The sequence below is a fragment of the Asterias rubens genome, chromosome 9, assembly GCF_902459465.1.
Source record: "Asterias rubens chromosome 9, eAstRub1.3, whole genome shotgun sequence".
In the NCBI taxonomy this organism is placed as follows: Eukaryota; Metazoa; Echinodermata; class Asteroidea; order Forcipulatida; family Asteriidae; genus Asterias; species Asterias rubens.
The window spans coordinates 17,194,346-17,222,308 of NC_047070.1; the positions used below are offsets into that span (position 1 = coordinate 17,194,346).

General features: G+C 37.4%; 1 protein-coding gene across 2 annotated transcripts; it reads left to right on the forward strand.

Annotated features, from left to right (window-relative positions):
• Positions 1-1,345: 1,345 nt before the first annotated feature.
• On the forward strand, positions 1,346-27,779 carry LOC117294696 (synaptic vesicular amine transporter-like). Of its 2 annotated transcripts, none has more exons than XM_033777206.1 (17): positions 1,346-1,660; positions 17,122-17,355; positions 17,778-17,918; positions 19,575-19,740; positions 20,564-20,622; positions 21,224-21,307; positions 22,026-22,118; positions 22,676-22,765; positions 23,515-23,619; positions 24,115-24,213; positions 24,762-24,840; positions 25,177-25,228; positions 25,388-25,451; positions 26,005-26,124; positions 26,633-26,678; positions 27,137-27,224; positions 27,535-27,779. In XM_033777206.1, the coding sequence occupies exons 2-17, from the start codon at positions 17,178-17,180 to the stop codon at positions 27,619-27,621; spliced, it is 1,551 nt and encodes a 516-aa protein (XP_033633097.1). In that variant the 5' UTR covers positions 1,346-1,660; positions 17,122-17,177; the 3' UTR covers positions 27,622-27,779. The 2 variants fall into 2 exon arrangements, with proteins under 2 accessions (XP_033633097.1, XP_033633096.1); XM_033777205.1 differs by lacking the exon at positions 1,346-1,660 and adding an exon at positions 10,216-10,723.
• The last annotated feature ends 184 nt before the right edge of the window (positions 27,780-27,963 follow it).

Genomic DNA, 27,963 nt, shown 5'->3' on the forward strand with positions numbered 1-27,963 from the left:
AACAATATTTACGTGGACATTGACAATGCATGGGAAACCATAAACCTATACAGCAGCAGTTTATTAGCAATGTTACAATCTTTGTCTAAACATGTTGAATTTGGAACCAAAAAGCAAAAAACATGGGAGGTATTTTATTTATTGGTTGAAAGCAGAACTGTACGGTTCATGTTTCAGTGTTTTATGCTCCATGTTAACTATTAGACTTCTTTTGGGAAATGGACATTGTGTTTACTAACTTAAATAAAACCATAAAAAAACAGTGAAACGAAACATGAAAATGAATGCCCATACAAAAAAATATATGGCTGATACAGAATTTGATATGCAAGGCACCACGCGAACAGGCTAAATGTAGTTTGAACCACGTGAACAATCCGTGACATTGAAACTGGGGTGGGTGGGGGGGGGGGGGTAGGTATATTGATATGCGGATCCAGATTATGGTAAAAAGAAAAGAGGAACTTCTCAAACTGTAACAGCCGGGTCATGGACCTTTATACACGCTGTCTTTGAGTTGAGAAAACCAATTTAACGTATGTTGACCCCGTTGAACTTTGACCTAGTTGTTTGGAAAAGGTCAATCGAGCATACTAATATGTTTCTCAGGGTCAGGTTTCTATTCACCTCTAACACAATGTTTGTCCTGAAAATGAACAGATTTTAAGAGAATTTACCTCAAAGTTTGATAATAACCACCTAATTTAAATATGCAAATTAGGTCACTTCTGAGTTGAAACTCTTTTCTCATTTTGTATATGTCATCAATGACCGACCAATAAACAAGAATCAACAATAAAACAAACTTTTGCAATTTGTTTGACTCAACATGAAGAAAAGTCAAAATCTAGTCCTCTATACCTCCGTGCTGCATGCAAAAGATCTTTAAAACTAAACAACTTCTGGTAAACAGTGCGTTTCATTTATTTGGTCCAATAATTATGTCCTGTCCATTACTTACATTATTTGAACTTATAACCAGTGACTACGAAACTATCATATGTAGTTTTTTTTTTAATTAAGGGCAAACGAAAACGCGTATAGAAAGAGGATTGTGGAAATTGAATCAATATTGATACTGTACACGAAACGCAGTCTCTTATAATGTACGATTCCGGCAGCAAACTGGCAACCGCATTTTAAATGAAAATTGTGCAACAGGTCTGGGGTAACTTGTGCCATGATGTGTATCAATGGCTACTGTATAGAAGCAAGGCCAGAAGTAGTTCGAGTTACAGACTTGCCGCTTCGGGCACCCCATGTCGGTCGATAAACCGTCGACCAGAAATTGCCAGCCGAAATGCAGACTGCTCCCCTATATATCTTACCCCTGCGACTGTTTGATGTCGTGCTGTAGTGGTAACAAACCAAAGGAAATGCCAGCTATTTTGTGGCCAAACTGAGCTTTTCTGTCTCCATAACATTTGTTAAATTTGTACCAATGCGGCCTCTTCCATAATACCGGGCAGTCAGCGCTTACCTCAAAATCTGCAACAATTTCTGAAAATTGAATACTGAGGGAGGAGGTTTACTTTTTGTTCATCCAAGAAGGAGAATGGTGGCGGCTACAGTGCTTTATTATTAGTCTGTCGTCAAACGAATTTTGAATAGGATTAATTTGTATCTGCCTTCATTGCGTACACAACCATTGGAGCAACAGGTAAGCGTTAAAACAATGGAATTATTCTTGTTCTATGTGCATTCTTTCATCATCTGTTGTATTGACTTTTTTGTGCTGTTGTTGTTGTAGTTGTTATGCCTTGAACACCCAGCAGGTTGGATACGTGCGCATTACAAGTCTTATTATTATATATTATTATGGTTCAAACAGTTTGTAGTGGCGAGAGAAATCATTAAGACCAGTCGACTCATTCCTTAAAACATATCGACATGATTCAAACAGTTTGTATTGGCAAGATTAATAATATAGTCAAAGTCGACTCATTCCATAACACAAGTCGACATGGTTCAAACAGTTTGGCGACAGAAATTAGTAAGAGAAGTCGACTCAATCCATAACACAAGTCGACATGGTTCAAACAGTTTGTATTTGCGAGAGAAATTATTTAGACAGGTCGACTCAATTAGTAAAACAAGTCGACATGGTTTAAACAGTTTGTATGGCAAGAGAAATCACTAAGACAAGTCGACTCATTCCATAACACAGGTCGACATGGTTCAAACAGTTTGTATTGGCAAGCGAAATCATTATGAGAAGTCGGCTCATTCCATAACTCAAGTCGACATGGTTCAAACAGTTTAGCGACACGAATCATAAGACAAGTCGACTCATTCAATAAAACAAGTCGACTTGGTTCAAACAGTTTGTATTGGCGAGAGAAATCATTAAGGCGAGTTGACTAATTCCATAACAGTTTGTATTGGCGAATGACATCATTAAGTCGACAAATTGCAAGAGAATAATGGAAGAAGAAAAATTAAGTTGTGCACGAATTAGTGTGCTTTCATCAGAATGTCTACAAAAATTACCTCTTTCTCAAAAACTACGTTACTTCAGAGGGAGCCGCAAAAGATCAATGGCTTACATTTGTTCGTTACCAGAAAGTAAGTATTTAACGCTAACAATCATTTTGACTACATTGCCTTTCAAATGTAAACAGAATATGAACAAGTGCGACTACGTGGTGAGGGAGGGGATGCTCAGAAATGATTACAAGACAAAAACTGTACAAACATTGGGCTGGGTTGAGAACCATGTGATTTGAGTCGGGTAATCTAGGACGTTTGTATGCCCCCGCTGTATATTGGTTTGCCGAGGGGCGAATTGGCGATCAAACGCTGGCCACACGTGCATCTGTTTTTGTATCCTCACCAATGTAGGAATACATTTTGAGATTGAAAGAACTTTATACTCAACTCATGTGATAATGGAGATATACACTTGGCTCTATTTAAACTTCATAAAAAGTATTATACTGAAAACAAGGTACAGGAGTGGTTTATAGCTAGAAATGTTTACTTCAAAATTTGACCTGGTTGACCCAGTCCTCGAAAGAAAATAGTTCCGCTTGAAGATTGTACAAATGTTTGTGTGTGTTCATAACGCAAGAGGACTAGGACTGATATCACAAAGAGCCAAGATTAATTTTAACTGCAAATCAGTCGCAGTTTCTAAGTAAAAGAAACAAAACACATCACTATTATGGCAATAGTGTCTTGCGACGAATTGTATTGCTGTATCCAATCGGCCCCAGGATCTACTAGGCCTACTTGGACCTGTCTTGTGAATTGCTAACTAAAGGATCGAAGTGAACAGATTATACTACTTAAAGGCAGTGGACACTATTGGTAGTTACTCAAAATTATTTTTAGCATAAAACCTTTCTTGGTGACGAGTAATGGGGAGAGGTTGATGGTACAACAAATTGTGAGAAACGGCTCCCTCTGAAGTGCCTTAGTTTTCGAGAAAGAGGTATAATTTTCCACGAATTTGATTTCGAGACCCCAGATTTAGAACTTGAGGTCTCGAAACCAACCATCTAAACGCACACAACTTCGTGTGACATTGGTATTTTTTTCTTTCATTATTATCTCGAAAGTTCGATGACCGATTGAGCTCAAATTTTCACAGGTTTGTTATTTTATGCATATGTTGAGATACACCAACTCTGAAGGCCAGTCTTTGACAATTACCAATAGTGTCCACTGCCTTTAAAGCGCTTTGGAAATTGATCTAATTATTATGCTGGCACCTAGCGTTACAAAATATATCACATTCAATTGCCTGAACATCAGACGTCACACTTGTGAATCACCTTTAACTCTTATCAACTTTCCATGACCTTCACACTAGAGTGAAGATTCGCAGTCAAGTCCGACGTAGGACTAGAGTATACATTGCGAAGAATGACAGGGGACCAGTCTACACATTCAGTCCCATGCAACTTCTCTTGTCTTTTTAAGGTATTTCGGACACATCACTATGGCACTATAAGGTTTGGGTGTTTTTTTGTATCCACCCAAACCAAACAGTGCACTCCTATAGTGTCCACCATACCTCAAAAAGGTTACTGTAGCTGCTACACTACTTAGAATGATCTTACACACTTGTATGATAATACGAACTGTACATCATTTTAGGAGGGAAAGTGTTCCCACAAATTGGCCGTGAAGTACCCTTTGATTTCTCCGCGCAACAATGTCTCATTTTGGAGCTCAGGAAACAATGAACGCGGTAAGCCATTGCGGGGGTGTTTCCCCATCGCCCGCTAATTAGACGGAAACGGCACACGTCATCAATAGACACACGTTATTGAAGCAACAGCAAAATACTGTCCGATAATTAGGTGGATCACACACGTGGTGTAATTGGCAAATAATTGCATTTTATTTTTGCGCTTGTTGTGTTTTTTTTGTTGGGACAGTGTCCACGTAACAGTTGACCTTTTTGTATTAGACAATCTGTGATAAGTGGGCCGGCAAAATGACATAATTACAGAATGTTTGGTAATTGATTTACGGTTTATTGTATCAGAGTACAGTTGTGAGCTTTAGAACAAACAACAAAAGCAATTATTTGGAAATGCTGACAAATATTAGTACACATTGTTTAGTGTTACTAATCTTCTACATGATTGTTTACCTCTTAACAATGGAAAGTTTCTAAACCACATGCTGCATCTTCCAGACTAATTTCCTTTGCAGCGAAGCGCTCACTTATTAACGTACGAATTGAGGCTGTTAATGAAGAACTTGATTTGACATTTCCATGTACCTTTTATTGTGAATGTACTATTTTGTTGTATCGTCTCTATTTGTTGAGGTTTTGTTGAAATAAATAAATAAACAAATAAATACACATGTATGTTCTTCAAGGTATAAAGGTCTATCATGACCATTCGATGCAGTGGACTACAACGTGCTTCGACTCTTTTTTACCAAACCATTTTATATTATTGAATGATGTACGTTCAACGTGTTCATTTGATACGACACAGGAAAACACATTTCCGGATCGTGTTCCTGGACCTGTCCCCATTGGTTTCTATGACTGATAAAACGTGAAACACGTCTACTGGCAGGATGACGAATACGCCTGTATGGCTAAACTTGACCCAAGTCCCCATCCCGTGAAAGTCCTTTTATTTTCAGTCACATCGCCTATCAGAAAAACCAACCTGTGACATGCCACTCGATAGGGGACCACAATAATAATAATAATAATAATAATAATAATAATAATAATAATAATAATAATAATAATAATAATAATAATAATAATAATAATAATAATAATAATAATAATAATAATAATAATAATAATAATAATAATAATAATAATAATAATAATAATAATAATAATAATAATAATAATAATAATAATAATAATAATAATAATAATAATAATAATAATAATAATAATAATAATAATAATAATAACAATAATAATAACGAAGTCTTATATAGCGCACGTATCTACCAAACAAGGTACTTAAGGTGCTGGGTATATACAAACTTTCAGAAAGATTATTGCAGTGATGAATTTTGAGACCCAATTAGTTAGCACCGTATAATGATTTACAAGGTGCTACGGTGCATACAGCAGCCACAGCCAGGAACACCGGGGCGAACCCCTTCTCTTTTCGATAAGTGCACTGGGTTCTTTTACATGCGTTACACAACACATGGGACCAACGGCTTTACGTCCCATCCGAAGGACGAAGCAATGGTTAAGTGTCTTGCTTAAGGACACAAATGTCACGGCTTGGGATTCGAACCCACACTCTGCTGATCAGAAACGCCAGAGTTTGAATTCGGTGATCTTAACCGCTCGGCCACGACACTTCCAATAGCTACATTTGGACGGCGGTTGTAGGGACTACTCTCGCACGAGAACGGGACTTGAATCAAGTCTACTGTATGGCTAGCGTTCAAGCTCAGTTTTGTTTTAATTTGAATGAGCTAACGTCAATCACTGTTTGAATAGAGTTAATCATTATTGCATTGCTTTTTGTTTCGTGTAACTGGCCACTATTTCATGACAAAACACACGTTTTGTAATTTGGATTTAACCCTTACACCAATGTGTATTAAGAAATCTACTCATCAGTGCTTTCTCGAGTTTGGTGAGAAATAATCCACAAAGAAATTGTTCGAGTGGGATGCGAACCCACGAAACTTGCAAGGCTAGAGCAGATGTCGAGCAACTAGTGTTTTTTTATGTATGATTACTTGAACATCAGAATTGGTGTAACGATCTGTTGTTATGTTCGTCAATTGTACAAATGTGATCACAATTTTCACTTATCTCTGTTACGGGTGGCGAACATGGTGGCACTGCTAAAATAAATATGTTCAATCAGCACCCACACTGATGGATACCATGGGGTACAGTATAACACACGAAAAACATAATCAGTATGTTTGAATAATCTTCCCGCAAAGGGTACTCGGGAAACTCCCCAAATGAGATAATATACTAAGCTGACAACAGTCAATCTCTCTCATACAAACTGTGGTTTGATTATGAATCGCACAAACCAAGACATTGTGATTCGTCAACTATACCTCAATACTTATTCTATTCATTGAGAAAATCCGCTATTTGCTGAGGGACTCGACTTGTGATTGCAAGTCATTGGCTGCAGTCTTACCAGGTAGCTTGTGTATGCCCTAGTACTCAGTCCAATGGTCCAACATTCCAATAAACAATGAATAGGCAGATAAGGGATTGAGTATACCTTTTATTGAGTACAGAGGAGCCACCACACGAATGTTCAGGCCTTCAGAAATGCTTATACAAAAGTTGTGAGAGAAAAAAAAAACAGCCGAATTAAAAGATACACATAGGATGAAATAATGACTAGAAGAGGGTTCCTCAAACTGAGAAACGTGATCAAAAATGTCTATATGCAGTGAACCGTTGGTTGTAGCTTTTGTTTCGCTCACGGCAAATGAGGAAAAATAGTCGATGCTGCCGGGTCGACGGTAACCGTAACGTTAAACCTAGGGCAGTTTAGCATTCTTAAAGAAGACTTACGGAAATGGATACCAACGACTATTTTCAATAGATCAAAGTTCGTCTTCCACTCTTTGCCCTTTCATTGACGTCACGGGCACGTGAGCATAATGACGTAACACTCATAGACTTCGAGAATCGTGTACGTCATTCTATACAGAACGTCATACCGAAACGTTGTACCCAACGATATGGCGTACATCGAGGGAGGGAGGGTGGGGATAGAATATTCTCTATTAATCAGTCGCCATGTACATTTTTAGAGCAGATAATGCAATCTCGTTTGATACGAAATGAGTTATTTCCGGTCGCAGAAGCAAGGGGCGAGTCAACCAATGTGTGTCGTGAGTGAACCCATTCGTTTGCATTACACTCCCGCCCAAAGTACTAGCCTGAGGGCAATACAATTAAAACAGGATAATGCCATGTAATTACAAATGTACACAAGTATGTTTGATTCCTCATGGAGGGAACTGTCTTGTCTGTTGTAATATACCTTATCGCAAATACTCGGTAAATACGCACATTAGGCGTTGAATCCGGTGCTTGCTGGTCTAGCTATAGCTATCAAGTTTGATCGCTACCTAGTCCAGCATTCACCTCATTCAGCAGTTAGCGCTTGCGCATTGGGTATTTGCGAAAAGGTGTACGATCTTCCCGTCAAGGAACTCGGCAAACTCCAGAAAGGGGATATAAATACCAAACTGGCAACAGCCAATCTCTCTCAAATAAACATTGGTTCCAACCAAGAGACCCGCTTAGGAGCACTGCCGTCGATTTCACAAAACTCTTCCTAACTTAAGACTAATCTAGGACTTAGGACGAGTCCCAACCCTGCACTGTAGCATGCAGACCTTAAGATTAATCCTAAGTTAGGAAGAGTTACTCGTCCTAACTCGAGATAAGACGAGTCCTAACTCGAGATAAGACGAGTCCTAACTCTTTGTGAAATCGACCCCTGGTCCTTTCTCTATGTTCCAACCACACCACTGAATGACCCTTTGGCGAAGTGTCCTTCGCTTGACACTACCGCACCCAAAATTTTCATTTTTATGGCTCAGGAGCCATAATGAACTGTTTGCAAATCCGTTTTCAAGTTGTTTTTATTGCTACAAAACTACGCAAAATCAATTGGGGCTCTCCGGACCATAAATCACATGGATGCACAGACATGACTGACCCCTCCTTCAATATTTACTCCTCTACTTAAGCAGACAACATTCCACCACAGGGCAAAGTCTAGTACCGGTTGATAAAAAAGACCTGGTTTCAGACTAGAGATTGAGTCTATCTTGCAAGCCGTGCCTAAGGAAACTGAGCAAAGATGTATCAAGTACGCATATGATGCTCTTTCAGCCGAAGTACTGTCGCCAAGTCCCGTAACAAGAATGACCCCGAGGAGAACTGGGCGCGGCAAGCCCTTCGTAAGTTACCGTTAAAGTAAAATAATCTACTCGTCTTGTTCATTGGTTTTGATAGAAGCCAATTTTAGACGAACATCTGTAATCTAATTTGTTGTACTCTAAAGTAATCAGCTGTGCAGATTTATATTTAAATTATATTCAATTCAATTCAAATCAATTCAATTCAATTCAATTCAATTCAATTCAATTCAGTAACATTTATTTCAATGCTGCAATTCATTACAAAAAACACATTAAGTTGAAATTACCCAAGTAGCACAGTAACATGAGATAATAAATATATTTGGTGCACAATGAATCAATAATAATCGGCAGAAATAACATTTAGGTGTCAGGTGAAGCAAAACGTATGGGCAAACAAACATAAAACCACGGAACCGTGACAGGACAAAGGACAAAGGAAGCGGACAAGACAATATGAGACAAGGCCAACACAACTTACATGTTACACCTTTCTGAATAAGAGTCGAGGAACTGAGCTCTTAGGTTTTTTAACAAAAACAGATAAAGACAGTGAAAATTTAAGAGAATCATTAAACTATTCCAATATTATGAGATGCCTCGATTGACAACACTGTTTTTGGACTCATTTTGATGTTCTATTAAATTGGACGAATAAATTACCCTTAGCGCTACAACGAGTATTATATGCATGAATATTTGAAGTTAATGTAAAACAAAATCCACACAGCAAAGTATTTATACCAGATGATGATACCGCCAACAATGTAGGTTCTGAAACGTTGCAGACAATCAGAGCATACTGATAGAAACGTTGAGTTTTCAACCACAGGTTCTTATCAGAAGCATCACTACTCAAATGAGACTTACACTAAGTGCTGCCGCAAACCTCACCTCGTGAATACACCATGTCTCGAAACCAGTTATATTCAACAAGTTCGTTTTGCTCAATACTAGAACAAAGAATAAACCTCCTTTGAATAGAAACAAAGCATCATCAAAGCCTTCCTCTAAGAGTTATCATAAATATGAGGAAGGTAATTCTTTATTTATGTTTGTTCAGTTACTTTGATAATCTCATACAAAGGTCACAATACTATATATACATAGATAGACGTTTACCTCGAGATATCGTGCCTCTAGTGACGGCATTAACTTTAGGAGTTGAGCGGGAGTGGATACCGACTGCGAACGAAAACCTTGTGGAACAAACCGAGACGTAATAACGTCACTGGCACGACGAAATCTTAGCGATCGATGTTTACTTCATTGGATAAAAGAGAGCGTAAAATGTTGGCATGAAACCGTGAAGTAAACGTGATCGTGGGCACTGTTGCTTCACAAAAAAACGCAGTGAGAAATGGACGATTTTTGTCCATGTCAACTTATTAATAAAGAGCACTCCCCATACAAAGTTATTGATAAGTAGGATTTGAAACTTTGCATGGTGGAAATACGATATGGAAAGGTTTGCAGTAACACAATGTAATGCCAATCTCTAATGAGTTGGGGTGGTTCTGAAAAGAACCGTTGGTTTCATTTTCACTACAATTTCAGATTTCTGTGCTATCGATTTTTTGTCAATGTATAGTACAATGTTTTTAGTTTTCTATGGCATTGTTTTGAAGAGAAAAAGGAAATCAGGCGATCAGCCGAACAGTTGCATGTCTGATCAGGGCCTACTTCTCGGCTAGATTATTGTCATTCAAAAGATCATTGGTTTTCGTAAAAGTTTAGCGTGGGCATGCAGCGATATTTTCCACGCTACACATCCAGACCGCTTGTCTCCAGCTTCGTCTTATGCTGACAGCGGAGTCGAGGCGGCAATTTCCGAACTAATTTCCGATGTGGCGACTCGAGCAAACAGGCAGTGTTCCGGTGCGTGGTTTATTGGTAGCAATAGCTGTGGAGAACGGGCACTGTGCCTCCCCCTGTTCGGTCCGTCCATGCACGGCCGAGGCGTAGCATTGATACACTGTATCTGAGCTGCGGGCAGTTTACTATTGACCGTGTGTGAGACGTGATAAGACGGGTGCGTGCGCGTTCGGGTTACTCGTAGTGGATCCAGTGCCTTAATGAGATCAGACTAGCTAGCTAGGGACGGCAACAAGTTATCTCTCGTCATCAGTAATTTCAAACAAGACTGTGCTATATTTCTGCAGATGGTTGGTTAGAACTTAAAACAACATTATCACGTCTGGCAACATAACATAACCCGTTGGTTGGGAGAGTTTTGAGTTCATGTCGAGCCAATGTGGGCTTCAGATCGAGAGCTATTACCACATTAATTTGACTTGTTGAATACTACAATGTATAGGACGTGATTAATGCCATCAAATTGTTTTTGGAACAACAAACGGTGAGTGCTTACGTAGATGTACATGACCATACACATATAGCAGTGTCTTCTGATACTGGAATTCTGACTAACATAATCTTAAATGAGGAACACACGCTGTAAAACGAGTGTGTAAGATGTGTTTTGGTAAAGGACATTTTTCTTAAACATTTACTGCGAGTAACCCGAGTCATTGTTTTTGAGCGGTTGAGAGTAAACACACCAACACAATACAATCCCACATTTTCAAATGTATGTATGCGTGTTTTTAGCAGATATCCAAGGCATTTGTAAAATCTTGAGTTTACTGATACAACGTTTTGAATTTCTTCAACACGTTGTATGCTTTTATCTGTTTTGCCTCGGCAGACAACAGAAACATATATTGGAATGGAACACAATTACCACCATTGGCGAAAATACATTTAATTTCAAGTGAGGATTTTTTTTATCGAGGTGATATTTCCAATGTCAACCTGTTCCAAGTACCAAGAAAACTTCACAATTACTGTTAATTGAACTTCTGATTAATTATAAATTTTAAATTTTTAAATGAAAGTCGAAACGAAACTCGGTTATGCTAAAGCACCTGGTGAGTCAAACACCGACACCGTGTTTTAAACGCCGCTTATGCGCCATATTTAATGAAAAGGAGACAATGAAGCTTGGATACATGGTTACATAACCACCGCATGTGGATTGTTAGGCTACTTGCCGTGACCCCAAAGTAACTGTAATTATTAATCAACGAAATTGAATCAGACGTAGAGTAACACTAAACGAGGGTCTCTCTAGGCCTACGGTTTCTTAAAAAAAATCAATAAATAACCTGCAAATGTAAGTTTGTGGTGAGCATAACCTGCCACAAGAAAAGACAAAACAGAAAATGAAAGATGTGTCTATACTCTTTTATTCATAAACTCATTACATTACATGCATAAATAGTATGGAGCTCTACAGGTGTAGGTGAAGTAGACTCATTACATTTCAATGGCTTTTACATGATATGGTGATTGGTTTCCAAATGTTTCTATATCCAGCATGCAGTTGCCTATGTTTTCAAATGTTTTCTATGTCTTAACAGTTGCCAACAATGTATAAACAATATTACGAAAACTAAAAGGCACAAAACTGGTATGATGCAGTATACTGCTATAGCTTACATACCTTAAAGGCAGTGGACACTATTGGTAATTACTCAAAATGATTATTGGCATACAACCTTTCTTGGTGATGAGTAATGGGGAGAGGTTGATGGTATAAAACATTGTGAGAAACGGCTCCCTCTGAAGTGCCATAGTTTTCGAGAAAGAAGTAATTTTCCACGAATTTGATTTCGAGACCTCAGATTTAGAACTTGAGGTCTCGAAATCAACCATCTAAACGCACACAACTTCGTGTGACAAGGGTTACTTTGATGACCGATTGAGCTCAAATTTTCACAGGTTTGTTATTTTATGCATATGTTGAGATACACCAACTGTGAAGGTTAGTCTTTGACATTTACCAACAGTGTCAACTGCCTTTAAATACAAATTCGTATTATCTGTTTGGTTATTTCAATTCTATATGGTGATAGGCACCATACCAAACTGAACTGTGTGTACTGTTTATATTTAGTTTGTATTTGAACTTCTCCGGATAATTGTAAATGAGGTGCTTGTTGAAAATAGAGAGTGTGGTTTAAAGTTACTCCAAGAAATCGAACAAAAGGGAAAGGCAAAACAGAGGATGGAAAGATGAAGTAAGGAGCATTTGCTTTGCCACAGACATCTCAGGATAGATTGAAATGGAGAGAAAGTGGTGAAGGCTGACATACAAGCTCGATCACCAAAACCCAAAACACAACGTCATGCGAATCCTTGTGTAAATATAAGTTTCTATTCACACAATACCAATTTAACTAGGGTCCCTTGCTTAACTTCAGCATGGTTGTCAAATGTAGCAATGTACGTGTGACAAGATTTTGCAATTAGAGAACTTGGACTAGAAACAAACAATATCCTTTCACACAAGGTAAATTTTGAAAGATTTAAAGCCATTGCCATTGGACACTTTCGGTACACAGTATTGTCCAAGGCCCACACTTCGTGTATCACAATTTATATATAAAATAACAACCCTGCAGTGGAGTGCAATAGGCTAGAGAGAAGTTAGCAATTGGCCTGAAAATGGTTTCCATCTTATTGTAGTTCAATGGAAATAGTTTGTTAAGAAAGTCTGTTTTAATTTCAATGATCCAAACCGCAACGCCTAAAGTAATGTTTTCGATATTTTGTTTACACCCAAAATGTTCTACATTTGTTTGTTTTGTTTGCTTTTTTATTTCCAAATATCACTATAAATAATTATGAAACATACAAGAAATAAGAACAACGAGTGATAAGAGGAGGGCACCAGGAAAAAGCCTAGGCTTGTACAGAGCCTGGACCCTTTATAATATAAATTAATAGGTTATAGTTTATAGCAATAACAATATTGATTATTGAAATTAAGGTACGGTGAAAGGTATAGTGCATACAGCAAAAAAAAACACAAAGCAATGATTGTTTGTAATTAAACTGTTTTGAAAAAAATTTGTTTGCTATGCAGCCATAAATACATATTGAGATTGATAACAAAAAGGAAAATTAACAGAACATTATTTAGGAAATTACAAAAACTTGATAATTTGGAATGGATAATCATGGTACGCGTGTAGTTACAGGTGGTGTCATTTTAGACGATACTGGTTATAAGTAGGTTTTTCATGTATTTTTTGAAGCTGTGCACAGTTCTAAATGAAGGTATTGGGGTGAGCTGATTCCAGAGTAGGGGGCCTTGATGTCTGACTGTTTTCATAAATAAAGTGGTCCGAGCCTTTCCAATATGAATTTTAGTAGCTGATCTAGTGTTATGTGGATGGATGTCAATATTTCGTGTAAAGAGGAGTCTTATGTTACCTGGTAACAAGTTAAATTCAAACTTAAACATAAGGACCCCAAGATGATATTTATACAGTTTAAAAATATCGAGTGTTTTAAATTGCTTGAAAAGGGGTGCAGTGTGCTCTCTAAAGCTAGAATTGGCTATAACTCTCAAGGATTTCTTCTGTACGATTAATAGCTTGTTCAGGTAAGAAGCATGAGTATTTCCCCAGGCTAGAATCCCGTATTGAAAGTGGGGCAACGCCAGCGTATTATAAATAGAGAAAAGCACATTTCTAGGCAGAATATTTTTAAGTTTACGTAGAACACCCATAACTTGGGAAACTGATGTGTGAATCTTTTGGCAGTGAGACTTCCATGTAAGGTTGCTGTCAATTATAACACCTAGAAATCTAAAAGAATTAACTTGGCTTATTTTAGAGTTGTTTATATAAATATTGATGTTGTCATCTTTACATATATTTGAAAATAACATAAAGCAAGTTTTCTTTTCATTAATTGATAGTTTGTTACATTTAAACCACAATGAAACCTTATGCAGTTCTGAGTTCATTACTGAAACTGCCTCCTTTAAGTTACTATGACTAAAGAAAACATTGGTGTCATCGGCAAAAAGAATAAAGGATAACAATTTCGAAGAATTACAGATATCGTTTATATATAAGAGAAAGAGTATTGGACCTAGAATTGAACCTTGAGGTACGCCACATTTAATAGTTTTAGATGTAGAGTCATAATCTTTCCAATGAACGAATTGTTTCCTATCAGAGAGATAGCTTTTGAACCAGTCCAAGGCCTTTCCCCTAATTCCATACCTCTCAAGCTTTGAAAGTAAGATAACATGATCAATAGTGTCGAATGCCTTTGAAAGGTCCAAGAACAACCCTATAGTGTGGTTACATTTATCAATAGACGAACTGATTTTGTCAACAAGGTCTATTAGTGCCGTTTGGGTTGAGAAGTTAGCACGGAAACCATACTGGGAGTTATGCAGAATATTATACTTAGTTATAAAGGTATTAAGACGATTAGCAACCAAGCGCTCAAGCAATTTGGAGAGACATGGTAATATAGAAATAGGTCGGTAGTTGCATATTAATTTAGGGTCACCATTTTTATACAAAGGAATAACCTTAGCCTTCTTAAAATCATGTGGCACAATTCCTGACTCCAGCGATAGGTTAAATATTTTCAGCAACGGCCCAGCAATAATGGTGCCAGTCTTTTTAATAAGATAGCTGTCTAATTTATCATGGCCAGGACTTTTGTTAGACGATAAACCATCAATACACTTCAGAAGTTCACTTTTAGTTATAGGGGTAATAAAAAGAGAATTAGGATAATCGCCTTCGATAAAATCAGTGGGGTTTAGTCTTGAATCCGGAATCTTTGATGCCAGGTTAGGACCAATATTAGTAAAGAAATCGTTAAAATGCTCAGCAATGTGTCTTGGGTCGTCTACGGTCGTACCATTGACAAGGAATGAATCAGAACCGGGCGGCTTCTTACTTCTTTTGTTCAAGACATTATTGATCATTTTCCATGTTTGTTTAATATTACCTTTTTCCTTATCAAAGGAAGCAGTGAAATAAATCTTTTTCGCTTCTCTAATTACAGTTGTTAACTTGTTTCTGTATTTATCATACTTTCTTTTGTTAGATTCAATTGGGTTTCGGAGATTCATTTCACAAGGGCCTAAAATTTTTATTTGGGCATAGGACTCACAATAGAAACAACAGTGGGATTCACAGGAGAGCATAAGAGTAAAACAATTAGCTGTCTCCAAAAGGCGTTTGTCTCCCAAACCCAGATAAGCAAGGATTAAGGCTTAAAGACAGTGGACACTATGGTAATTGTCAAAGACCAGTCTTCTCACTTGCTGTATCTCAAGATATACATAAAATAAAAAACCTGTGAAAATTTGAGCTCAATCGGTCGTCGAAGTTGCGAGATAATAATGAAAGAAAAAAACACCCTTGTCACACGAAGTTGTGTGCGTTTAGATGGTTGATTTCGAAACCTCAAATTCCAAATCAAATTCGTGGAAAAATACTTCTTTCTCGAAAACTATGGCACTTCAGAGGGAGCCGTTTCTCACAAAGTTTTATACCACCAACCTCTCCCCATTACTCATTACCAAGTAAAGTTTTATGCTAATAATTATTTTGAGTAATTACCAATAGTGTCCACTGCCTTTAAACAAAAACACTAATGATAATTTAAAAATCACATACCAATGAAAAGCCCTACATGAACAGAAAGAAGTACCGTAGTGAAAAATACAAAGGTAAATACTAAGTGTCAAAAATGATGCATTCATTTATAGGAATAAATGTACACTCCGAAGAAGAAAAAAATACCCCAATGATGTAAAGGTTTCTTAAGGCATCTCAAACAGACTTTTACTGAGAAAGGCTCGCTGGATTTATCCAATACTAATTCACTGATTGGGTTTTCTTTATAATTCCAACTCATAATTAGACAACAAGACGGGAGGATTTCCCACACGTCTCGGTCACCACAAGCTCTTGTTTTGTTTTCTTGACGTCAATGTTTTGAAGCACAGTTGACGCTGAATTGCCAGTTGGTCAGCGGACCACCAGGCCCCACTAATTGAGCCTCGGGCAAGCTGTGCTCTGTTTTGTTTTGTGTTTCTACACGCGGTAATTAAAGAGCCTGTTGTGATGGTCTTTGTATTGAACAGAATCATTCTTTTTTTTATTCGCTGATGAGGTGTGTGAATACAAACGTACGTGATTCTAACATCCTTCAGAGCAGACCGGTATGTCGACAGCTCTTGTGTAACATGATGGAGTGTTTCTCATTAAAATGTATGCAATTTTGCTACAATAGAAAGAGGAATAGGGTTGACTTAGCTTCTTGATTTTACCCTGAAATATCGTTTTGCGTGTGAAGAGCGTGCTTGACTCCTGGCTTTGAGAAACGTATGGTTTAGAAACGGTGTATTGATGTTCCTAATCAGAGACGTGCTTCAATATGGTTTCAGCTTTCATTATGTTAAAAATATATGTGATTATTAAGATTCTGTTAAGTCACTGTAATGAGGCACGGAGAAACTGGATTGGCAGATCTCTTGAAAGTTTTATTGTCGGAATCTGTAAAATTCGTGAATAGAGATGTTGACGATAGATCAGCCAATTTCAGAAGAACCTTAAACAATAATAATTAAACAAAAATAGTTGAACAATAATTACAAATTTATTAAATGGAAAATGAATTAAACTAAATCTCGGCCGCCGTCTTGGCGAACCACATATCTCATGGTTAAAAATACACTAATTACCACAAAAAACATGTTGACATAAAGAAACAATCAATTCTCATGCATTCTTAATAACTAGGTAAGACTTGAAAATTTGGTGAACAATGGTGTTGATGACTGTTCGGCCAATTTCAGAATGACGCTATATTTTTCTCTCATCTCCTTTTTGATCCACAATGTGATTATTTTTCTCTCTCTCAAAACTGTAGAACTAGCTCAAAAAGTGAACATTTGGCGGTAGTGTGTCTGAACCTATTCCACCAAGATGGAGCCGGACAAACAAGTGACGTCATTCTACGAGCAGCACCGGGCATCGCTTCATTACTGGTGGAGAGATTTTAGCCTCTTGGAGTGCATGAAGGACCTTCGGCAGTCGCGGAAACTTGTTCTGTTTATTGTGTTCGTGGCGCTTCTACTGGACAACATGTTGATGACAGTAGTGGGTAAGGGACAGTTTTATTACAATAAGCTTCAGACCAAAACCGTTCTTGAACAAAATACACAACTCGGGAACCTGATCCCCCTCTTAGACAATGAACTGGTCCATTTTGGGATATCAAGGACTTTGACTTTCCAGGTATGGCAGTTTCCCATACCAGTGCTTATTTTAAGCTTTTTATTGTTGCAGGCCATACTTCACGGAGACAACAAAGGCGATTGCCTCCATGCCCCCTTATTTTTGCCTTGGTGCCCTTGAAGTGCTACAGTAAAATGTACAGTTCCTTCAAAGGGTGCCCTTTACCAAGGAGGAAATGCCTTGGTGCCCTTGCTACTAAAAACAAAACGCATACAGGCCTGTGGTTGTTTGTTTGAATCGCACCTTAAAATGAGACTTTCTTTTCTCTCTTTTTTCATCGCCTTACAGTGCCAATCCTTCCAGACTTTATTTTTGAACAAGAACACCCGGAGTACGTCAATGGAAGACTCAAGCCAAGTGAAAATAATACAAGCTGTCTGGAACTAGCCGTGGGTTCAGTGTCATCGGCAGACCCACTGTGGATAGAATGTAAATACAAATCATTAACTTTTGAGAATTAATACTGTGAACGAACCGGACATGTTTTGTCTCCTCTGTATTGTGCCCCCCCCCCCCCCGGATCTGTTTTTTTAGGCCTCCAACGGCCTTGTTTAAGTATAAGTTTATCATATTTGTAGTTTTAAGCAAGAGAGCTTTAGGCAATTTCTGTTGTGTACTTGGGTATAAGTAGCAATAAACCAAATGTGAATCTAACAATATCTAATCAGAGGTTGTATTCTAGCCTAGCAGTTATGATCTGAAATTTTAAACACTTTGATGGAGATTATGGCAAGTGATGCTTTACAATATCACAAATACAACCATGATGCATTCATTCCAACGTCCGAACTCGACATGTTTGTATTAATGGTGACCAAACGAGTAATATAAAATAATACGGTACGTAGTTGTTTTTTGCAATGCTCCAAGGACAGTCGAAGAGACGTAGGTTTGGTGTCCTAACTCGGCTTGTGAACAATTTGAGACAACTCTTCGAAATCAAAGGAAATACGAAACTACAGTTTTGTTACTTCCCACCGGTAATGTGTACATTAACAAACTACGACAAAATAAAATCTTTAAGAACTAGCGCATAAGTCACAGTGCTGAAAATCCAATCAATGCAAGGTAGTACTTCTGACTAGTATCGGAAGTGCTTAAAATAACCGTTATGAAAATCATCCTAATGAGCTTACGATTCGATTACACAGCACTCATAATGCTGTTGGGTTGCTGCATAATATGTCAAGATAGTAACATGTATACTTTCTTGGACAATACATCATTAAAATGTAATTTGCTGACCATCTTCAGTCGGGCAAAGACCCAACATTTAGTAATATGATTATCTTCAGCCGCAAAACCTCTTGCAGTACAGGTGAAGGTATACTATTTTCTAAGCTAAATGGTTACCACTGCTATAATGAAATAATTTGGGGTTACCAAAGTTCGTATTTGTACATGGATTTAAAGTCGTTGCCACTTTGCATTATTTCAATTTTTAAATGTATCATAATTTTCAGTACAATGTGAAATAGTGTTTCAACAAAACCAAGTTTTATATTAATGAAATATAAATAATTGTAAACTTGCGGGTATAACCATGATACAATACTCATTGACGGGAGTGTTAATTGGCTCTGAAAAGAGCCGATATGGTTTCGACGTTTCGAACAGGGTACTCTAAGCCTGATGTTTTATATTGTGTTCACACCATTGGTAAGATTGGAATATATAGACATTAATACAGACTTGTACATAACCTAAGATGGTATCAAGATTGAAAACCCTCCCTTTAAAACTTATTGTCTGACATGCTGTAGTTTATGAGACATAAGTATAAGGCTTAAAGCATTTAAATTGTACATTAGGCCAATACGCGATGTTGGAAGACCGTTTTTTCTCTCACTGATTTCAAGACTCCTATGATTGATTTAGCTGGAACTTTTCACACAGGTTTGTTTTACAATGCTTGGGATCGAAACGTGCGGATATAGCTAGTATTGACAATTACAAACATTGAAGGAGTACTCTTAAAGTGCACATAATTATATTTTGGGAGAATCACATTCCTTCCAGTTTTTTTTAGTTTTTCAAAAATAGTACAACTGATTGTGTTTTCATTCTTGTCACATTATTTTCTAGGTAATTTAAATGGTACGGACGGCCCCTCGCCTACTATGAGTGCAGCAGAGCAGTTGCAGTACAGCCTTCTTCTAAGACATATCAATCTTAAAGTGGGCATCTTATTCGCCTCCAAGGCAATAGTTCAACTTATTTCCAATCCTTTTGTCGGGCCTCTCACAAACAGGTCAGTAAAGGTAGTTTTACATTCTGAAAACTCCCAAGTCGGAATTGGGATTGTTCTTATTTATCTATGTACCGAGTTCATGTTTTACATTGATATAAAGGGTTCCTAATTATGTTACACAAGCCATGACGATTTGGGCAAGTTTCCTTGTAAGGACCTCGCACGTCTTCATTGCCACCCGGCTATTGTGGACCATGAAAGAGAAAGCCAGGTTCACTATCTCTTGCTATAAGGCTTTGCAGCTGAGGTTACTAAGTCAACGCTTGGGGCGTAAATATTGACCAAAGCTGTTGATGGCTTGCACGAGAAGCAGTTCTCGATCAATTGGTGGCCTGCCAATTGAGGGAAAATTTAAGCACACTGGAAGAACAGTTTAAAATAGATATAGAACAATTTGATGTACAAAACCTGCCGAGAAAATGTTCATAGTTAGTCACATTTCTAATAATTATGCACGTCCTTGAACTGATTCCATAAAGCTCAAAAGACTGCACATTTCGCATTGTGTGGTGTTTTCATTTTTATTATTTAATTGCCCGTCGTATTATTGCACTGATATTTTAAAGTCAACACGTGGGAGGTAAGGGGCCTATGTAAAGGAACTGCATATAGCATGAACTACGTCACATAATGAGAAAAATTTGGCCAGTAGTGTTTTGTGGAACGTCCCATTATAGTCATTATGGTTTTTGTTTTGTTTGAGAACGTCACACTAAACAATTTCTTTTTCGATCGCTTGCCCTTTCACAGCAGACAGAATTATTAATTACATTCACATATTGTTGTACTTCATCTTCATAATTTTGTTATTCTATATTTTTAGAATCGGCTACAGCATACCGATGTTTACTGGATTCCTGATCATGTTTGCATCTACATTAGGTAAATAAAATGCTAATTATTTTACATTGTTTACTGCTGTATTCAAAGACAATAAGAACTATGTTCAAGTTGCACATGCAGTCATTTTCCTGGTATACAGAAACCACACTATACACGTCAAGAAGCCATACATGGAGGAAATCTTGGCTCATCTCATTAGCATAGTGCAATCCAATAATTTCCTGTATGGTTTACCTTCTTTTCAGTGGGACCTTAGAATACGACAGGCTCATGATAAAAATGCGCCATCAAGCGTTCAAAGATGGGTTGTTTTTAGACGAAGAGAAGTTTTTAACTTTTGAAGCATTTGGAAGGCGTGCATATACAATGAAATCGTTAGCGATTTGCCCATATGAGGATCACAACTTCAGACAAATTAAGCTTGACAGTGTTGCAAGGGCTTTCGAAAAAAAGGTGACTTCTCAGGTAGAACTGTTTATGTTTTGGGGTCAATGTTGATGCGTGTGGAAGACACTTCCTGGCAAATAATAATTGACAGAAAGACACTTTCGGGATAGAAATGCAAACAAACAGACTTCCATTCTTAGTACTTCTCTTCAGGATTTACATGTTAAATTAATTTCTTTTTTATTTGGCACAGTGTTTGCTTTTGGGCAGTCTTTCTGGGTGATGTTGACGGCCCGGATGATTCAGGGTGTGGGATCATCTTGCTCATCGGTAGCGGGTAAGCAGATGACTAAACAGCCCCCCCCCTAAAAAAAATATCTCCCTACTTATCTGACATTAAGATGACAAAGGCCGTGCTTCACGTCACCTTGCACTACTTAATCATTATCCCTCTGGGCTACGATTTCGCCTTAACGACACCTAATCAAGAGTCCCCCATTATTTTGTGAACATTTCCATTAGTATGTACGGAGCTCCATGAGTGCCATCCGACATATCGAGTTACCGACATACGTTATCTCATCAAGACGACTTATTTCGTGGAATCAGTTACTTACCGACATATTATTTTGCTAAGTCGACTTATTCAAAACAATTAGTTGACTTAACAACATAATTTATCTCAAGTCAATTTATCTCAAGTCGACTAAGATAAAAATGGTAAGTCGACTTACTGACATAATTTATCTCAAGTCAATTTATCTCAAGTCGACTAAGATAAAATGGTAAGTCGACTTACTGACATAATTTTTCTCAACAAGTCCACTTAGATAAAATGATAAATCGACTTACTGACATAATTTAACTCATGAAATTAAATAACAAACCACACACGAAACTGACTTGATCAACTTTTCTTTCGTTCAAACCCCACGTCATTCAAGAAAATATAATAACAGTACAATTCTATCGGTGAGCAAAGTCGAGTAAGTAAAATGTATTTTATTTAGAATGTGCATAGTGATAATATTCCAGTGTTGTTCATTCTCCTGAAGGGATGGGAATGCTGGCTCAACGATACCCTGGGTATGAGGAAAGAGGGGCTGCCATGGGGCAAGCCTTGGCTGGGTTAGCTTTTGGTGTGCTCAGTAAGTATTTATGTCTTGGGACTAGTTTTCATTATGATCTGGAACTGTGAAAAGCGGTTAATTAAAAGAGAGAACTGGGAAAACTGTAGCTCGTTAAGGAATATAGAAGTTCAGGTAAAGGTTGTACACTGACTAATGTAATTATATGAAAACCCGTACATGAGGAAAAGAGTCAGCTGCTATGGATCTGGTCTGGTTCATCCACAATGTTGAGCCTTGCTTTTGCATTAAGCTTTAGACAATTCCGCGTTCATTTTCACAACTGGGCTGCAATTCGTTACCCATCCTTCCGGGAGGAGACAATGAGCAATCAGGAAACCATTAAAATTGCTCAAAAATGATGGAGTAAGGTAGGTAATTTTTGAGTCCTTTTGTTTTCACTTTTTTGGTCCTTGTCTCCATAACATACCGAAAATTAGCACAATCTGAACAACAGACGTGTGCGGTGGGTTGTATGAGCTTTTACGTGGATTGTGGTTTTGATTATAGGCGAACGTTTATAACACACTGATAACATGTTGTTTTGTCCCCCCCCCCCCTCCCCGTATTTCTTGTAGTTGGTCCACCTTTTGGAGGAGCCATGTATGAGTTTGTTGGGAAGGAGTCAGCTTTTCTGGTCTTAGCAGCGTTGGCTTTGGCCGACGGGCGTAAGTTCACATTTTGAGTCAAATCCTAAGGAAATGATCCCAATTAGTACGCAAACATGGCTGATCTGTGAACTGTACCATATGTGATGGATTCAACAACATCTTTGTCAGTAATCATATCAACATGGGGGTTTATTTCTTAACAATATCACTTTTATTAATACATTGTCGCCTGTACTTTTTGTTATGAATCAAACCCATAGCTCTCTTGTGGAACAGTTTTGGTGCGACAGTTTTGTTTTTCCCTTTTTTCTTGAAGAAGTCTGTAACTGAACTTGTCCAAAACCAACACTGGTAAGAAAATGACACAGTTCGGCTTGTGGTTGTTTGTGTTTAAAATTAAAATTGGTACCCCGTAATAGCTGTATAATCATACGCTTTGACACATGAAAGCACCCAAAAGAAATTAAAATTCAAACAATCTTTGCGTCGAAACGCACACCCAGAAACATTTAATGAGCAATCCATGGTAAACAGACTACTGTATGATTTGGTTTCCGTAAAAATATCCAATAAGATCATGGGGCCGATTTCACAAAGACATATAATAAATAAGGTATTAACTGCCAAATCAATCCCCATGCTAAGCTAAAGTGTAAGTTCACAATACAAATCACTACATACTGACAACCCATCTTAAGAGTTAATCTTATCTCTTTTTGAAGTTCACTACTGAATCCATTCATGTTCAGTTTAGTTATATACAGTTTTCTAGTGTGTTGTTTTTGTATATTTTCAACCGTAATCAGTGCTGCAGCTCCTTGTGCTTCATCCGGGCGTGAGTAAAGAAGCTGAGATGGAGGGGACGCCATTGTTGACTCTCTTACGAGATCCCTACATTTTAATAGCAGCAGGTAAAGTAAACAAAACTCATCTTAAGATACAAATTACATGGAAATGGTAAACTTGCAGTATTTTCTGAACGTATCCAGGAGTGAAAACTCAGATTCAGCCAAGATGAAACAAATCTAGTTGAGGCTCGGGGATCAATTAGACACAGGAACATTACGAATTTTTGATTGTTGGTTTTCATGAGTGGAAATGCAAAAAGCAGGTTGAACAAAAATCAACATGTGATCAAGAATATTTTCACATACAACTTTGTGAAAACAATGTGATAGCAAAACACCAGGGAACTACAACACATTGTCATCGTCTACAAAGTCTGGCCATAGAGGGCCAAAGGCACAGTGTCAAGCTTCTTCTCAGTGAGAAAGATTCGTACGCATTGTGATAATGGTCCTAAGTAAGTTCTAAAGCACTATGCTTTATTAACAATGTTCAACAAAGTAAATAGAATCTTTGCTTTGTATATAGTATCATTAAATTACATATATTTTTTTTCATAGGAGCCATCACATTCGGTAATATGGGTATAGCCCTGCTGGAGCCATCCTTGCCATTGTGGATGCTGGAACGTATGCATAACCCATCAAAATGGCAAATCGGTAAGATTGAAAATCAAATTAAACAAATTCACTTTTTTTTTTTATACATTTGTATTATATAGATAAACGCCATGATAGGAGTACACTTAACAGTGCAATTACACCCTGTTCTCCATATCTCAAGTTGTTGAGTATAGTATTATGTTGAAGCAAAGCACATATTGGGTCTTGATAATATGACATGAACCAGTCGTATATTGCCCACTTTATCAAAATAACAACAAATAAATAAATAAATAAATAAATAAATAAATAAATAAATAAATAAATAAATAAATAAATAAATAAATAAATAAATAAATAAATAAATAAATAAATAAATAAATAAATAAATAAATAAATACATAAGAACAAATTCAATAAAATAAAATAAATAAATAAACAAGAATAAATATTAATAAAATGTTTGTTGGCTGCCACTGTTTACCACAAACCCACAAACAGTCTGCACGTGGGAGGGGTCTGACTTTTATTCCTATCATCAGATTCAGGTTGTACTAAAGAAAATCTAGCTAGAAAAATTTGATCGACTTTGATTTTTCTTACAGGTGCTATTTTTCTCCCAGCTGGTGTTTCATATTTGATCAGTACCAACATCTTTGGGCCACTTGGGCACAAAATAGGAAGGTCAGTAACAAATTATCGCTTGTTTTAAAAATGTTGTTTCGGAGAGCAGTTGGTTTTTTATTGTAGTTTTCTTTTACCTCAAAAACCTCTGTTAACTTCACTGCATTTTAGTATATTGATTAATTTATTAAAAAAAATTAAAAGCTGATCAATAACTAGTTTATTTAATCATATTAAACAGAATTTTCAAAAACGAAGATTGATTGATTTATTGTTTGACTGATTGATTGATTGATTTCTTGCTTGATTTGTGTTAAGTTCAAGCTAATAACTGAGTCTTTGCAATGTATTCCAAAACAATATTTGACCATTGTAAATTTGAATTTGGCATTCCAGATGGTTAACCTCGTTGCTTGGTATGCTATTGGCAGGCCTGGCTATGTTTTTGGTAAGTTTGAGAAAAATACATTCTGTCATTTCATTTCACATTCCTTACTTGTGAATTTCAGTGACTTTGTTTAAACAAAAACCGACCGGAAGTTGTGTAAGTCAATGACAAAGAAAATAGGATCGCTTTAGTTGACAGATTACAAATTCTTTATTTCAGATTCCGTTCGGTACAGAAGTTGGTCACCTCATAGCTCCGAATTTCATGCTAGGATTTGCAGTGGGTAAGTGCCTGTGTGGTAGGAGATGCTGCCCCCTCCCTACACCCCATTTGTCAAAATGTCTTCTGATAGCGCCCTCTTTAGAATCAACCTCCTCCTGCCCATGTTAAGTTTCATGGGGGACAGAATCTTCGGAGGACATTATTTCAGAAGAACACCGGTTTATAGAGAGAAGTCTAGCAGACACATAAATTACACACTATTATTATGTCCAATCGTCATTTTGGGTCCAAATAACACATAACCCAAACCGCAATTTTGGAAAGTAGGCAACACGATGTTTCTTTGCCAAATCTCTCAATCCACCAAAGATGGAATCTTTGCTACCAAAGAAGACAACCACGAGGAAATCATTACTACTATATAATTAAGCAAACCTATTGCAACTAATCCCTTATCAAGACAATTCGCAACTTTAAATAATTTGATTGAGATTAAGAATGGAGATGTTTTAACGCTAGGTGGCAGTAGACTTAGGATTGACTTTGTTACTCTACTGCCACCTAGAATCCCCCAAAGTCTTAAATTTCTGAATGAAGTTCTATTCCTTTTACAGGTATGGTTGACGCGACCATGATGCCAATCATGGGTCATCTTGTCGACATTCGACACGTGTCGGTGTACGGCAGTATATACGCTATTGCTGATGTTGCGTTCTGCATAGGTTTTGCAGTGGGTAAGAACAAAGCAAAAAGTCCAGCACACAATGGAATTATCTTTACTGTATTGTGCAAAGATGCCGTAACCTTATCTTAACATGTGCCGTATTAGTCAGGTTCCACATGACCACAGGAAGGAATTTCCTTCCGTAAGACACATAGCACCAGACTGCCTTTCCCTCAAGCAGTAGACTGCCTTTCCTTCCTACTACGTTGACTTATGGCTTGGCTCTGAATGAAACCAAGAAGGCAGCTCCATTAAGAAAAAGGTATTTTAACGAAGGTGCCCAATTTGCAGCTTAGGCTCGGAGTACGGCTTGGTTCCAAGCTTTTAGCAACAGTCACAATCGTAGCCGCATGCCGACATTCCGGACAATGCCTCGTGATACTAACAATTTGACTTAAAAACACTGAGAAGTTGTTGTTGTGTTGATGACAATACCAACGACAGACAATAAATACGAACACAAATCCCAGCACGAGAGTACATTTGAAATCAAAATTGTTTTGTTATTTTTCTTTTAGGGCCATCGTTGAGTGCTGAGATAGTTGAGTCTATAGGATTTCCATGGTAAGTGGTGGGGGGAAACTGAGTGTAGTTGCAACAATAATGTCGCTGCGAATAGTGGGCAGTGTGCAAAATAATTGTCTGAACATGGTTCGTACCGCTACAATCACTTCTGGCAACAATACCTTGTGTAAACTGACCTATGGCAAACTGGATCGGATACAAGATGCATTTTCGTCAAAGCATTCCGTCATAAAACTAACATGTGCATTCAGAAAAAAAATAAAAAAAATGAAGAAACAAACTTAAATTCATAAGCAATGATTAATCATAGGGTTGCCTACAACAACCGTTGAACCTTGTTTCACATAAAAGCAGACCCATAAGTGCCAGAAGTTTCATGTACAAAATCTCTCTACGTCATTAAGTTACACACAGGGAGCACATAAAGAGTCACGTAGTATTTTGTAAATGCACAAGTTTCTTTTTTGAACTAATTGTTTATTCATGTATCACTACAGGTTGTTGAGGATTGTAGCTATTTTAAGCTTTGTTTACGCTCCATTGTGCTTCTTCTTGAGAGATCCACCAAGAAGAGAGGATAAAATAGTGAGTATAGTGAAGTCATGACAACAAATTTCAAGTAACAATTATGCATATAGAGTGCAATAAAAACAAAAAAATCCACGGTTCTGTGCTAATTTGTATATTTTTGTATTACAACAGGGTATTTTTTAGAAATTGGTGAAATGATACAGAAAATTATGATAAACAGTACATGCTTTCATTGGCGGTTAACTTTGAATATTTTCGATGACAACAGGATGTTTTTGAGAAATTTGCGATATGATACAGAAAATTATGGTCAACAGTATATGCTTTCATTAGGGGTTACTTTGTTCATGTTTTATGGTTACAGGGCATTTTGATGGAGGAGCGGTTACCAGTGTCCTACACGACACATAAACAGACCGACTACCAGACAATGGAAGAGGATAGGGAGTAGAGAATGACACTGGAAACATCTTGCAGCAAACTCTGTAATTTTTGTTGTTTTAATTATAATATGTGAGAATTTTGACACGATTTGTAGTTGTCAAAGACCAGTATTCTCGCTTGGTGTATCCCAACTAATATATGAAATAACCAACCTGTGAAAATTTGAACTCAATTGTTCGTCGAAGATAATAATGGGAGAAAGAAAAATACAGCCTTGTCACACAAAGTTGTGTGCTTTTAGATGCTTGATTTAGAGACGTCAAAATCTAATTTTGAGGTCTCGAAATCAGATTCGTGGAAAATTACTTCTTTCTCGAAAACTACGTCACTTCAAAAGAATTCTCTCATA